At 57.7% G+C, this 12,860-nt stretch overlaps 2 protein-coding genes across 2 annotated transcripts; one reads left to right on the forward strand and one right to left on the reverse strand.

Moving 5' to 3' along the window:
* The first annotated feature begins 699 nt into the window (after window positions 1-699).
* Window positions 700-10,679, forward strand: TXNDC11 (thioredoxin domain containing 11). Its single transcript, XM_015811980.1, has 12 exons — window positions 700-782; window positions 1,860-2,076; window positions 2,276-2,373; window positions 2,878-3,007; window positions 4,005-4,098; window positions 4,737-4,849; window positions 5,418-5,618; window positions 5,979-6,717; window positions 6,953-7,104; window positions 7,413-7,522; window positions 8,181-8,265; window positions 9,768-10,679. Exons 1-12 carry the CDS (start codon window positions 700-702, stop codon window positions 10,374-10,376), a joined length of 2,631 nt encoding a protein of 876 aa, XP_015667466.1. The 3' UTR covers window positions 10,377-10,679.
* A 1,184-nt stretch (window positions 10,680-11,863) lies between these two features.
* Window positions 11,864-12,408, reverse strand: SNN (stannin). The gene has a single exon (XM_015811979.1). It carries the CDS (start codon window positions 12,406-12,408, stop codon window positions 12,148-12,150), a length of 261 nt encoding a protein of 86 aa, XP_015667465.1. The 3' UTR covers window positions 11,864-12,147.
* Window positions 12,409-12,860: the final 452 nt, after the last annotated feature.

Below are 12,860 nucleotides of genomic sequence, written 5' to 3' on the forward strand. Positions count from 1 at the left end.
GAATCCGCCTGAAGGGAGACCCAGAGGGAGAGACCTGCCTGCCTGCCTGCCAGGTGGGAGGCGGGGGCACCTGGCCCGGTGTCGCTGGGGAGGTGGGGGCGCTGCCCCTTCGATTGGCCCGTTGAGGGGCCAATCAATACCCGCGCAGGCGCCTTCGTATTGGCTGAGAGGAGCCGGCCCACCCGTATAAAAGGGACCGGCCGGGGCCCTGGCTTCAGTCCCCTCGGGTCGCCCGGAGTCGGGGCGGTCCGGTCGTGTGGCGCCCTGGCGTCAGGTGTCGCCGCTGCTTTCCGGAATATCCGGAGGGCCCCCCTCCCCCAAGGGCGCTCCTTTCTCACGTTCCGCCTGACCTGGGTCGGCGCAAGGACGGGACGCCGAGGAGGGGAGCGCCCCTGCCCCGATAGACTTCTCCTGGTGCGGAGGCTCGTCGCGGGCCATGGCGGCGGAGGGCGGGCCCGAGGAGGAGGAGGAGGCCGGGCGTCGCGCGCCCCCGCCCCGTCGCGCCGTCATCGGGCGGGCCGGGAGACGTGGCGGCGCCCCGTTCGGCTTCCCTGCGTGGGCCCGACCCGGAGGCGCGCTCGGCCCCGCCTCGGGCAGGCAGGCCCGGCCGCCGGGGAGGGGATGTCGCCGGCCAGCGAAGGCCCCGCCGCCCCGCCACCGCCGCCCGCGCAGGAGAGCGGAGCGCCCGCCGCCCCCCGCATGGCCCGGCGGCCCGAGGTGCTGTGCGGCGCCGCCGTGGTGCTGGGCTGCGCCTGCCTGCTGGCGCTGCGGGCCTCGTGCAGGTGAGCGGAGGGGCCCGGCGGCGGGGCTCCCTCCGGCGGAGGCCCCCGTGCGCCGCCTGCTCCGGCCGAGGCAGCCTCGCGCGGGTCTCGGGTGGGGAGGGGCAGGCCGGGCCGGCAGCGTCTGGGGGGGTGGGGTGCGGGGCTCCGGGTCTGGGGCCTTGAAGGCGCGCTCTTGCGACCCGCGTCTGTTCCCTAACGCGAGGAACACAAGCGGGGACAATGCCCGCCGGGCCCGGGCTGTGCGGGGAGGTGGCCAGGATTCGCCCCGAGGCCCCCGCCCCGTCATGCTTCCTTCCTGGGCAGGCGGGCAGGCAGGGCAGGGGCCGGTGGAGGTGCTGCGTGGGGCCTCGGGGCGAATCGTGTTTTCCTGAGTGGGAAAGACTGGAAGGAAGGAAGCGCTGCCTGGCCCGAGAGAGCCGCTTGGATGCGGCTAACGGGACTGGGGGGGGGGGCGTGAATGCGACTGATGGGGGTCTGTAGCGCAGCTGCCTTTGGAAATAACCCTGCAGGATTCTCTGGACCTGCCCGTCCCGTTTTCTCCACCCTTTCTGCCCTCCGCGTTAAACATGTATTTGAAAACTTTCTCTTAGCATTTTGGGAATCGAGTGGGACAAAGATCAGAAAGCCTGGGAAAACTGCTGGAGCGGAGCCCTGGCTTGCTCACCCTCCTGCCCTCCCGCCTTTCCCTTTGGGAAAGCCAACAGGCAGGAGACGAGGATGGAGCATTTCTTCTCCAGCCTTTGGAAGCTCCCTTCTCACAGGCCATGGTGGGGGACCCCAGCCCAGGGGGCTCGAAAGGGAGGTGGGCAAAGGAGGCATCGGTTTCCCTGGTTCGGGGGCCCAAGGCAGCCTGTCCCTACGGATCCCTGATGGTGGGGCTGGCCTCGCTCCCATGTTCAGTCCCCTGGCTTTTCAGGAGCTAGGCGTGGGTGTCTGTGGGCTGAGCTCAAAGGACTTTTCCTGCAAACGGACTGTGGGCTGAAGAGCTGTCAGTGTTTTTCCAGCTTTGTCTACTAGTAGGTAGAGGGTGCAGTTCTGTTGATCTTGATCTCTGAGCCCCCTTCTCCCCTTCCCCAGCCGTGCAAAAGATGTGACAAGGCCTGCCAAGCTGCCTGTCAGCTTCTTCCCTTCGACATCACCAGTCCACGATCTCTTTCTTGGGCAGCTGGACCAAGCGGAGGACATCCGTCACAGTTCAGAGATCTCACTGTTGTTTTTTTATGCCCCATGGTGTGGCCAGTCAGCCGCCGTGCGGGAAGAGATCGAGCAAGTGGCAAAGAGCCTGGCAGATCAGGTAAAGGAGGGTGGCTGTGGTCAGTAAAATGCCAGGCCTCAGAGGGGCTGCCAGTTTTGGTCCGCTGCAGGTCTTTTAAGGCGCAGCCTGCAGCTCAGGATCACATTGATTGCTGTGTGTGTCTCAAAAATGCTTTCTGAATCAGCCAAACTTTTTGTGCTTGCCTGTTTTATGTTCTCCCCCTCCCTCCCCCCCGTAGGTGTTGTTTATAGCCATCAACTGCTGGTGGAACCAAGGGAAATGCCGAAAGCAGAAGCATTTTTTCTACTTTCCTGTGATATACGTGTACCATCAGAGGTGAGAACTTTTGTGAAACGGATATTGGAGCTGTAATGGGAGGAAAAAGACTGACCATCGTGTAATCCCAGAGGCCTGAACGAAGTGGAGGAGGTGGGACTTGAGGGTAGCTCCAGCGAGGCTCTTTCCAGTTCTGGTTTCACTTGCTGCATCCTTTGGCTGTCGCCAGCCTTTTCTTCAGTGCTCTTGGGCTGAGGGCCTTTCCAGCTGCTCAGACTGCTCTTTGGGGCCAGGCAGGGAGTTTTTGCAGGCTGAGGAGGGCATCAGGCTAACACTGAGCTCCTCTCTTGTTTGGGATGTCCAGCAACCTTGTGCCCAGCCAAGAGTTGGCTGCGTCTTCAAACTGAAAAAACTGTATTTCCATTTATATTAAATTCTTCCTTGGCAGACTCTCCTGGCCTTTAATGTTGAGGTTCTGCCTTTGCCAGCTCCAGCCATTCTCAGCCTAGGAATTTGATTTGCATTGGCAGATTCTGACACGATTTCTGTTTTCTTCAATGGCAGCTTTGGGCCCATCGAATACAAAGGGCCAATGAATGCTGTTTACATTGAGAAATTTGTCCGTCGAGTGATGACTCCCCTCCTTTACATCTCATCTCAGTCCAGACTGCAACGGTTCCTCTCCAGTTACGAGGTAACCTAATCTGCTCTGGAGGTGACAGTGCCAGGCCTCTAATGTTGGGCCTCGCTGCTTTCAAAGGCAGTCCTACCATCCTTCACTGCAAATAGCACAGCCGTTTCTTTTGAGGCTCCTAAAAAGTTTTAAGTTCCTCATTGCAGCTTTTTAAAATTAGAAATTGGTTGGCATCTTTCCTAATTGGCCGAGTCCATTTCACGACGTTGGGAAAGAGGGCCATGGCTCCAGGGGGAGCGGGGGGGGGTGTGTCAGCATGATAACATTCTGAAATCTCTGTACCCCTCCCAAAGTCAGAAACCCACGTCAGCTAAGGTAATCATTGGAGGAAATGATTACCTCTGCATTTTCAGAGCGGAGGCTTTAAACCCAAGGATGTATTTCTGTTCAGGGAATTGGGGGGGGGGGGTTGGGGTACGTCACAGCTGGCAGCGTCTCAGAAGCAGCTCGTCTCTGTGCAGCGAAGGGAAGGATTTCTTTGCAGACAGTGCCTGCCTTCCCTCCCCCCCCTCCCCAGTTTTGAAATTGTGTTTTTATGCTTTTCAAGGTAGACCAATTAGATTAGGGTAAGGGAGGAAGAACAGGAAACAAATGTCACCTGGCGTTCCAGTTACTGCTTATATTTTTGGTGTCTGCCTGCCTAAGCTGAGTTTGTGGTCTGATTGTGGTTTGCGGGTTTTCTCTGTTGCTTCAAGTCACCAGAGGGAGCCAGCTGGAAAGACACACACCTCTGAGTAGATGAGCTGGCTTTTCTGCCAGGTCTATTTAGCTGCTTTCCTCCCTAAAATTTGCCCGAGTCAGATTTTAACCTTTCCCAGCTCTTGCAGCATTTGGGCAGTTGCTGGATCTTGCACCCAGTGCAATTCCTTTTTGTAAATTGGGTGTTTGTAGTCTATCTCCCCTTGCCCACTCTGGCCGGCAGCAGCGAGTACGGCCATCTCCCTGCGAAGGGACTTCCCGCGTTCATTTTGTCCTGCCTTTCCTGTGCCTGTTGCAGCCCGGCGTCTTGGGCTACTTTGAGTTCAACGCTTCTCCCCAGCCCCCCGGCTACCTGACCTTCTTCGCTTCGGCACTGCACTCCTTAAAGAAAGGTCAGTGACGGGGCTGCCCTTTTGGCTTGTGGCCTTCCTGGCTTTTCACTTTTAGAGGAGTCAGGGTAGGAATAGCTTTTATGGCGTCTGTGCTGCACCAGTTCAGGTTGTGGCGTGCTGTGTCCGGAGGGGGCAGGCGCTGCTTTCGAGGAGATGCCATTTTCTGGCCTCCATGGCAACAGAAGCAGCCTAGGTGACAAAGAGTGCAGCTGGATGCTCACTGGGGGGGGGGGAGTTTTCTGCAGGGACTCCTAATTAACCCTGTTTGAACCTGGGGACAGGCAGCTCTTATGGCCACTTCCAGCCTGGCCAAAGGAGGGAATGGTGGAGCTGATGGAAAATCTGCCTGTCCCGATTTGTCCAAGGGCTGCAGGGCTCTTTCGGCTGCTCCCAGGCAACCCACAGCCTCTGGAGCCCCAGGGACCCAAGGTGGAGGTCAGAGGCTGGGAAGCCCCCATGCTCTTCCGGTGGCTGCTGGAGTGGCTAGACCAGGCTGGAAGCCTCTGCACCAGTCGCAGATCTGGGTAGTAGCCAGAGAAGGTGGACAAGCAGCTCTGCCTGCTGAGCGGGCTCCTGGGAAAAGCCAGCTGTGGTGCAGTTGTTGTTTTCTTTATGGGATCCCTGATGTATTCTGACAGATTACCTGGGAACCATTCACTTTGGGGTGATCACAGATAGGCTGCTTGCCAAGGACATTGCGCTGACCGACTCAGGCACCATCTACTTGCATAGACACGTCAACGCATCCCTTGTGAGTAATGCCTTCCCAGTTCGCAGGCCGGAAATAAGCCAGCGGAGCCTCAAGAACAGTCCCAGCAGCTGTTTCTGGGCTCAACAGCAGCTTTGCTGGGCAGAGGAAGCATCTGTAAAGAAACGAAGCTGTTCCTCTGAAGGGGGTCCAGGCAGGAGCAGCTTTTAAACAAAAAATTAAAGGTAGAGAAAGGCATTTCATTGCTTCCACCAGCCTATAATCCCGTTCTGCTCAGCAGTTCCCAGGCTCAGAACTGTGCCGGCTGCCCTTCCCTGTGACCTTCTGTGTCAGGTGGAATTTCTTGGGTGATCCTGCTTGCTGGTGGGCTCTGCTCCTATGAACTATGCTGGGAATCGAGCCAGTTCCTTCTGTCGGGCACAGAAAAGCTTCCTTCCTGGATCAGCTTCTTTGGAACCCTTGCAGGGGTTTCGTGCACAGTCCTGGGGTGCAAGAGCTGGGTGGGTGGGAGCATCTGCTGAGGGTGGCCTGCATCCCGTCAGATGATCGGTCCAGCTGCTCGTTCAGTGACTTGCTTGCAGCACCTGAGAACAAACTCCTCTCCTTTTAGCTCTATCCCCATGAAGCCCTGAATTTCACTGCTGAAAACGTTTGGAAGTGGGCCCTGGAGAACCGGGAGACTTTCCTCCACTGGCTGAGACCCCATGGGGGGAAGAGCCTCCTGCTGTACAACGAGCTGAAGAAGGGGCCAGCCCTTTTCCTCTTCCTGCCCTTCGACCCCCTGGCTGAGAGCCACCCCCTCCTGGATGAGGTGAGTGAGAAGGATGGCCTGGCAGTGCCCGCAGGCCACTGGCTGTGCTGGACTGGCCCTTGGTGGCACAGCTGCCCCTCCTTGGTCGTGTGCTGGCCCCACGCAGTGTCATCCTTGGAGAATCTGCAGTTCAGAAATGTGGGGTCCAAGCCATTTTTTGGCCAGGCATCCCAGAACAAGCCCAAGGGAGGAGCAGAGGCCTGGGATGGCTGCTGGTCGGCCTAGCCGGCTCTGGGATTCTAGGCCAGGAAGAAGCCACCTCTGCAACAGCCATCAGGCCCTGGTTCTCCCAGGGCTGCGTCTGCAGCTGTGGGGTTCCCCGGTAGGAGCAGAGTCATGGCTTCCTCTTCTGTTGTCTAGATCTCCCAACTGGCCTTGGAGTACAAGAGCTGCAAGCGAGGCCACCCCCAGTCCCTGCAGGGAGGGGGCCCCTCGGTGGCTGCCGGCCTCCACGTCCCCACAGCTGAAAGCGCCTCCAGCCCCCCTTGCTGCAACACGGTGTTGCTGCCCGCCCAGTGGCATAGCCTCTCCCGGACCCACAACGTCTGTGAGCTGTGCGTCAACCAGACGGGCGGGGTGCAGCCCAGCCCCCTGCTGCGCCTACACTGCAGCTTCATGGCCATCAAGGCAGCCGTGGACTCCTTCTACCTCAAGGAACGGACCTTCTTCCATGTCGTGTCCAAGACCGTTTCCTGGTGCAGCCACTTCCTCAGCTTCTACAGCCCTTTCAGCTCCTACACTGCCTGCTGCAGGACAGTGAACAGGGACCTGCTGGACTTGGTCAGGGCCGAAGGGGCCTCTTTCCACCCGCTGGAAGTCTCCTTTGCTCCCCACAGAAAGAGCCAGGAGGAGGACGCCTCCGAGCCTCTCATTGAGCAGCAGGCTGGCCTCTCTGGCTCTGCCGTGGCCGGTCTCAGCTGCAGGACCAACAAGACCCTCAACCTCTACCTGCTGGACTCAAACCTCTTCTGGATGTACGCGGAGAGACTGGGGGCCTCTGGTTCTCCCCCGGCGAAGGAGTTCGCTGCCATCGTGGACCTCAAGGAAGAGGTGCATTACGTCCTGGGCCAGAAACGGGCCCTCTTGAGAGCCAGCCTTGGTACGGCCTGCTGCTGCCCCTCCATGGGCTCCATCTTCACGGCAGGGGCGGGAGGAGGACGGCAGCCGAGAAATTTTGCTCAGGAAATGCAGCGTTTTCTCTTCAGCGCTTTCTCTCCTTTCCCGCAAACCTTTTATGCCGTGCTTGATCCCAAGGAGATTCAGAGCAGATCTTGCTTCGTTGACCCGCTGGGAGGACTGGGACATCCCACTGATCTCCTGCCTCTCCCTTGCAGAAACCTTCATCCGAAACTACACGGTCCTGTACAGCCCCTTGAAAAGGCATCTAGTCGGTGACCCCCGGCCCAGCCAGGCCCACCTGCAGCAGCACCTGGTTCAGGAAATCACCACCAGCACTTTCCACGCGCTGATACTGAGGAGCCCAAAGGTGATACTGGCGCGGTGCCCAGAGCTCCTTCTGGGGGCTGCTTTGCTTCCCAGCTCTTTTGGGCAACACTCCCCCCCACCAGAGGTTGGGGAAGGCTGCCAGGACGGTTCCAGTTCAGGGATTTGCATTTTGGGGAAGAGTTTGGCCAAAGCACTTGGGAGGGGCTGTCCCTGAGGCGGTCTCCGCTCTCCCATGAAAGGAGGGGCTTCCTCCCCAGGTTGGGGATGACTTTCAGCAAATGGGAACACGGGGTCTCCTTCAACTGCTGCCTGTGTCACCTCCTGACCTGCCTCCCCCCCCCCCCCCAGGCTGTCCTGCTGCTCTATTACGCCCCCTGGTGCGGCTTCTGCGCGTCTCTCAGCCACATCTTCATCCAGCTGGCTCGGATTCTGCCCCCACCACGCTTCATGGTGGCCAGGTAGGCAGGCGTCGCCTTCGTGCTCCTGGAATCCGAGGGGATCGTTTCCTGGTGCCAAAGAGGGAGCACAGGCTACCTCACCCCTTCTGCCTTGGGGATCTCGGTGCCATTTTGGGGGAGCTGGAACCTCTGAGAGGGCCAGTGGGCCTGGGCACCTGCCCAACTTTTCTGTCTACAGCCGGGACCCCTCCTGCCTATTCCTGGCCAAGTCCCCGCTAGGAAAGTGACGGAAACTGGGGCACAAAGGATCTCCCTCTGAAAAGTCTCCTGGGGCCCCTCCGTCCCCTTTCCTCTCATGCCCTTCTACAGAGAGAAGGGGGGGAGCCATCAGGTGTGACCCCTAATTGGCAGGTGCTCTGCGGGGCTCAATGGGCAGAGAAGAGGTGCTCTTTAAAGGTTGTTTCTCCTGTTGCTTTACTTATTTTTGCCAGGTGTGATTTGCATACAGCAGAAAAAAATCCCAGTTGTTTAAATCCAAATGAAGCCATTTTGCTGTTTTTGTCTGTCAGAGATTTTGAGCAGAGCTTGCTGATGCTTGACTTAGCTGCACCGGTTCTGCCCAAAGGCTTGCACCCCAGGCCAGCTGCTGCTCCCCGGAAAGTAGGGTCTCTTTGGGACACCTCTCTGCCGAAGCCTGCACACTTCTCTGTTTTAATAGGATTGACGTTTCTCAGAACGATCTCCCCTGGGAATTCATGACGGACCACCTACCCAACATCCTGTTTTTTCCTCATGATCGGCAAGTAGCACATTTTGCATCTGGATTGTGAGGTTTTCATAAGATATATGTATAATATGGGAAGGAAACTTCATTGCAATAATACTATGTTAGATTGAGTAAAAGCCTTGATTATCAGAGAAAAAAATGTATTGCAATTATACAAGCAGATAAAATAGCAAGCAGATTCTCAGGCTCTTGAAAATTCACGGAAACTCTGTAGTTCACAACCTAGTCTTGTAAATTACTAGCATAAAATACTGCTTTTTTTCAGAAGGCAGAATTTCAATGCAACAAGAAACCAATTTGTATCTGAAAGGGCTGCGGGCTTAAAAGCAGTAATTTTGTTGTCGTTGCCTCTGAATTAATTCCTGGTAACTGCCTGGATGAGCAGTTTTCTTGGCAAGGCTGACCATTGCCTGCTTCCTAGGGTTGAGAGAGGGACTGGCCCAAGTCACCTAGCTTGGAAGAATTAGAACTCGTTTCCAGCCCGGTGTCTTAACCAAACTGGCTGCCAAAGCCACACGGCCCGTCTGGGTAACTGAGCCTCTCCTTCGTCCCTGGGATACCCCACAGGCCTGATGTCACAGGCGCCATAGAAAGTCGGCCAGAGCTCCTTTCTCCAGCCAGGCGAAGCGGCAATTAAGTGGATGAGCCGGTTGCTCGAGGTGAAACCCAAAGTGTGGATTTCCTGCTCAGTGTCTTCCCTCCCTGGGCTTCGTGATTAAACGGGGGCATTTTAAGGGGTGGGCTGCACAGGAGAGCAAAACGGGGGGGTCAGAGGCTGCTTCTCCCCCCACCCCTTACAGTCACCTGAAATGCTGGGGGGTGGGAACACTGGCTTAAGTTCAGCCACAATTAATTTGTTGCTTAGTTTCCTCTGAAGAAAAGAATGTGGCAAATGCCGCTCACCTGGAATTTCACCTGTTGCAAAGTTGTAAGGAGTGCTGGCCCAGCCAGATTGTGGCTTGGACCTGCAAATTGGAGGGATCCAGGACTTGCCAGCTGGCATCTTGGCCCGATGTTGGGCAGGATGAATAAATAGCTGCTGCTCTGCTGGTTTTCTCAGGATTTCACAGCTGCTGCTGCTGCTGCTGCCGCCACCCAGAGCCAGCATTTCCTGCCCTTCTGCTCCTGGAATAGAAACTGGCAGAGCAGCTCCCTCCCTCCCTGCTATCTTCAAATCCTCGGGTGGATTCTTGGGAGTCTTGCAATCCCCTCGCCCCAAGCCGGGGATCCCCTCCGCACTGCCCTCCTAGCTTAACACAATCAAAACCAAGGGAAAGGCTGCCTGGGAGGGACGTGCCAAGGAGGGTTGGGCCGTTTTCTCCATCCAGGCAAAGGGGGCATCTCATCAGCAGGAGGCTGTCCAGAAGAGATTGGACAACCATTTGTCTAAAAGGGTTTCCTGTTTGATCATGGGGTTGCGCTAGAAGACCTCCAAAGTCCCTTCCGACTCACTCTGTTATTCCACCGTTGACCCTTTGTGCCAGCGAGGCTCACCCTTCTCTTTGCTCTCCTAGGAAGGACCAGACTTCCAAGTTTCCCACGGCTTCCCTGATTAGTGTGCCCAACCTCCTGAAATTCATCCTCCGCCACTCCAGCCCTACCTTCCTGGCTGCGGGTTGGGGGCCCGGACTCTGGCAAGAGACCGACCTCCAGCAGGCACGCATCGCCCATCTGGAAAAGGAGATCGAGCTGCTGAAGGCAGAGATCCGGGCCCTCCACCAGGCCCAGGGGCAGCTGCAGGGGCAGCTGTCCGAAACCCGGAGCGAGAGCCAGCGGCTGCAGCGAGAAACTCACGCCCTGAAGCAGCAGCAGAGCCACCGGGAGCAGCTGCAGGGGCTGTGCAGCCAGAGGAGCTGGCAGCTGGAAGACCTGGCCGAGAAGCTGCGGAAGCTGGCCGAGGCCTCAGAGACCCTCCTGACCGAGAACGCCTTCCTGAAAGTCCTGCTCACCATTGCAGAGAAGCATCGGGCAGCAGAATTGGGCCCGGAACACAGCTTCCCCCCCGAGGACGCCGCAAGCCTCCCGCCCCCCGGGCAGGACCACTTTCCCCAGGTGGAAAAGGAGGGGGCTGGCCCGTTGGACTCCAGGGTCCCCGCAGAGCATAGCAAGGAGAATTGGACAGAGTAGCTCTGCTGAGCCTGGAATAACAAGCAAGTCAAATCTGGAGCAGAGAGACCTTTATGCAAACTTTATTGAAGTGTCATTAGAAAGCCTCCCTTCTTTTGCTGGACTAGAAAAATGAGAGTATTTTTTTAATGAGCCCTGGACCCAGAGTGACAGGTCTTGGGATCTGTGAAATTGTCAAATTGCAGGGATTGTTCTTTGCACTTTAAAATTGCACTAATTTGTTAGCTTTTGTATCAATTTAACCTAAATTAAACAATTTGGAGGGTGGCCACACGAGGCTTCTCTTTTCCCACCCACAAACAAGGCAAGATTACTCCATAAGTGATTTTTCCTTCTTCAGCTCAAAACTGGTGTCAGATTTACACAAAATGTTCAACCTGGTTACCTTCAGGATTTCTGTTTAGAGAACTTCCAGGAGTGTTAATTACACAGTTGAGGGGGGGGGAGAGCAAGGGCTTCCACCCCACCGTGTCCCCCTTCTCTGTGCCTGGCACAGCTGCTCTGCCTCTTCTGGCTGAGGAAGCCTCTGACTTGCTCTGGGAGAATGAAATAGGTGGGGGGGGGGTTGATAAGAGGCTGTCAGTGGCAAGCAATACTTAGGCAGCTGGGGGTAACAGGATGGAGTCACCAAAATGCTAGCCATGAACAAAGGAGGGGGAGCGACAGGCAAAGGCTGTGCAAGACGCCCCCCCCCCCCCGGGGGTCTCTCCAACTTCTTTATTTACTGCATTTCGGCAGCCGGTCAGAGGGGCTGAAGTGGGGGATTCTAAGTTTCTTCCCCTTGCAGTGCGTTGCTTAGGCCAAAGAGAAAGGAAGGGGGTCCTTGTTCTGTGAAGCACCAGGGTCTCCCTTTGGCCATAAAAGCACAAGTGGAAATGAGCGAAAGGTCGCAGATGCTGGGAGGAGGGGAGTGCTCTCCCCCGGGTGCTTGGCTGGGTATTCCCAGAACCCCCTTGAAGAGGATGGGTTTAGCTACAAAAATACACTCACTGGGAACAAGTGCTAAGCTCCCCCCCCCCCAACAGAGAGTGGAACTCAGAGCATCCACAGGCAAGGGAGGGGCTAGTTACACAAAGGCCTTTCTACCCTATTGCTGCACACACTCCAATCCCGGCCTCCCAGCAGCCTTCTGACTGCACCCCAAAAGGAAAGCGGTCATCACTGGCTACGGGGGCGGCTGTTCCCCCAAGAACACCACCTTCACCTCAGGGAGAGTAGGCTCCCATCATTTGATTACAATTCCCATCATCCCCAGGCAGCATCAGCAGGTCCTCACGGAAGTAGGTCCCGTCTGCATGTTTGGGCCCCTTTTAAAGCACACGAACGAAACAGCTTTGCAGCTGCAGCTGCCAATACAAGCATTGATCCTCTGTCCTAGAACACAAGACACAAGTCCAACATCCCCCCCCCTCGGTTGGTTTTGGAGAAATCCCTGTAGGGGTCATGCAGCATCGCCTAAATCTAAGCATGGCTCACGCCCAGCGTGTCGCTTCTTCCCAGTTCCTGGAAAGGCGACACCAGCTTCCTCACGCACTCCACAGCTGCTCACATTATGTCAGGGCTCAGTGGGCAATTCAAGTAGCAGGTCAAGTGGGACTCACGCCGCGTCCCCACCTGTGCATTGCCGGCCTTGTGCATGTCCTGGAGCAAGGAGGGTCGTCTTCCCTGCGCATGCGTGGCTGCGAGTGGCCAAGCGTTCGGCACAGTGGTGGGTGCAGCCCTGCGTGCTCCTTCACAGTACCCGTGGGATTTGCAGCCTGTGGAAATCCCGCTAGCCGTGCGCCTTGGGGCCACCGGGACTCAGCTTGGCCTTACTCTCTGTGCAAGGTCCCCGCGCAGAATACTGGACCAGGAGGAAGGGCTCCTTGGTTTCGCCTTCGCCCACGATGCTCTCCTCGTCCTCCGACTGGCTGATCCGCTGGAGGCGCAGGTAGCACCAGCAGCCCAGAATCAGGGCGCCCAGGGCTGCGATGGCGATGAGGATGACGATGACCGTCACCACCCCCGTGGTGGGGCTGTGGTCCATGGACATGGCGAGCGGCTGCAAAGGCGCCTCGGCCCTCCTGGCTGGCAGCTGCTCCCTCGCCAGAGGAAGGGGGGGGCTCAGCGCCTGCAGAGGCAGAGACTGGTGAGGCCGGGAAGGCACGCGGGGGCCCCTCAAGGACAGCCCCGCACCCCGAGGAGCCTGGCTTGCGTCAGCCTCAGCCTTCCCGGAGCCTCCGGCCAGCTTGGCCAGCGGCTGCCCAAGCGAGAAGCCTTGCCCGGCGCCGGGCAGGGTTAGGGCCCCGGCTCCTTCCGCCACAGGCTCTGCCTCCTCCCCCCCCGGCCGGCTCGGAGAAGCCGGGAAACCGGCTCAGGTCTCCCGGCGGCTGAGCGGGCATTTCCCGGAGAGGGAAGCTCCCGGGGGCTCCAACGGCCCCACCCCCAAGGCCCCCCCACCCCCCGAGGACGGCCCGCCGCCTCCCAGGCTGCCCTCCCCCTCCC

The sequence above is a fragment of the Protobothrops mucrosquamatus genome, unplaced genomic scaffold, assembly GCF_001527695.2.
Source record: "Protobothrops mucrosquamatus isolate PMUCROS unplaced genomic scaffold, P.Mucros_1.0 scaffold60, whole genome shotgun sequence".
Classification (NCBI taxonomy): Eukaryota; Metazoa; Chordata; class Lepidosauria; order Squamata; family Viperidae; genus Protobothrops; species Protobothrops mucrosquamatus.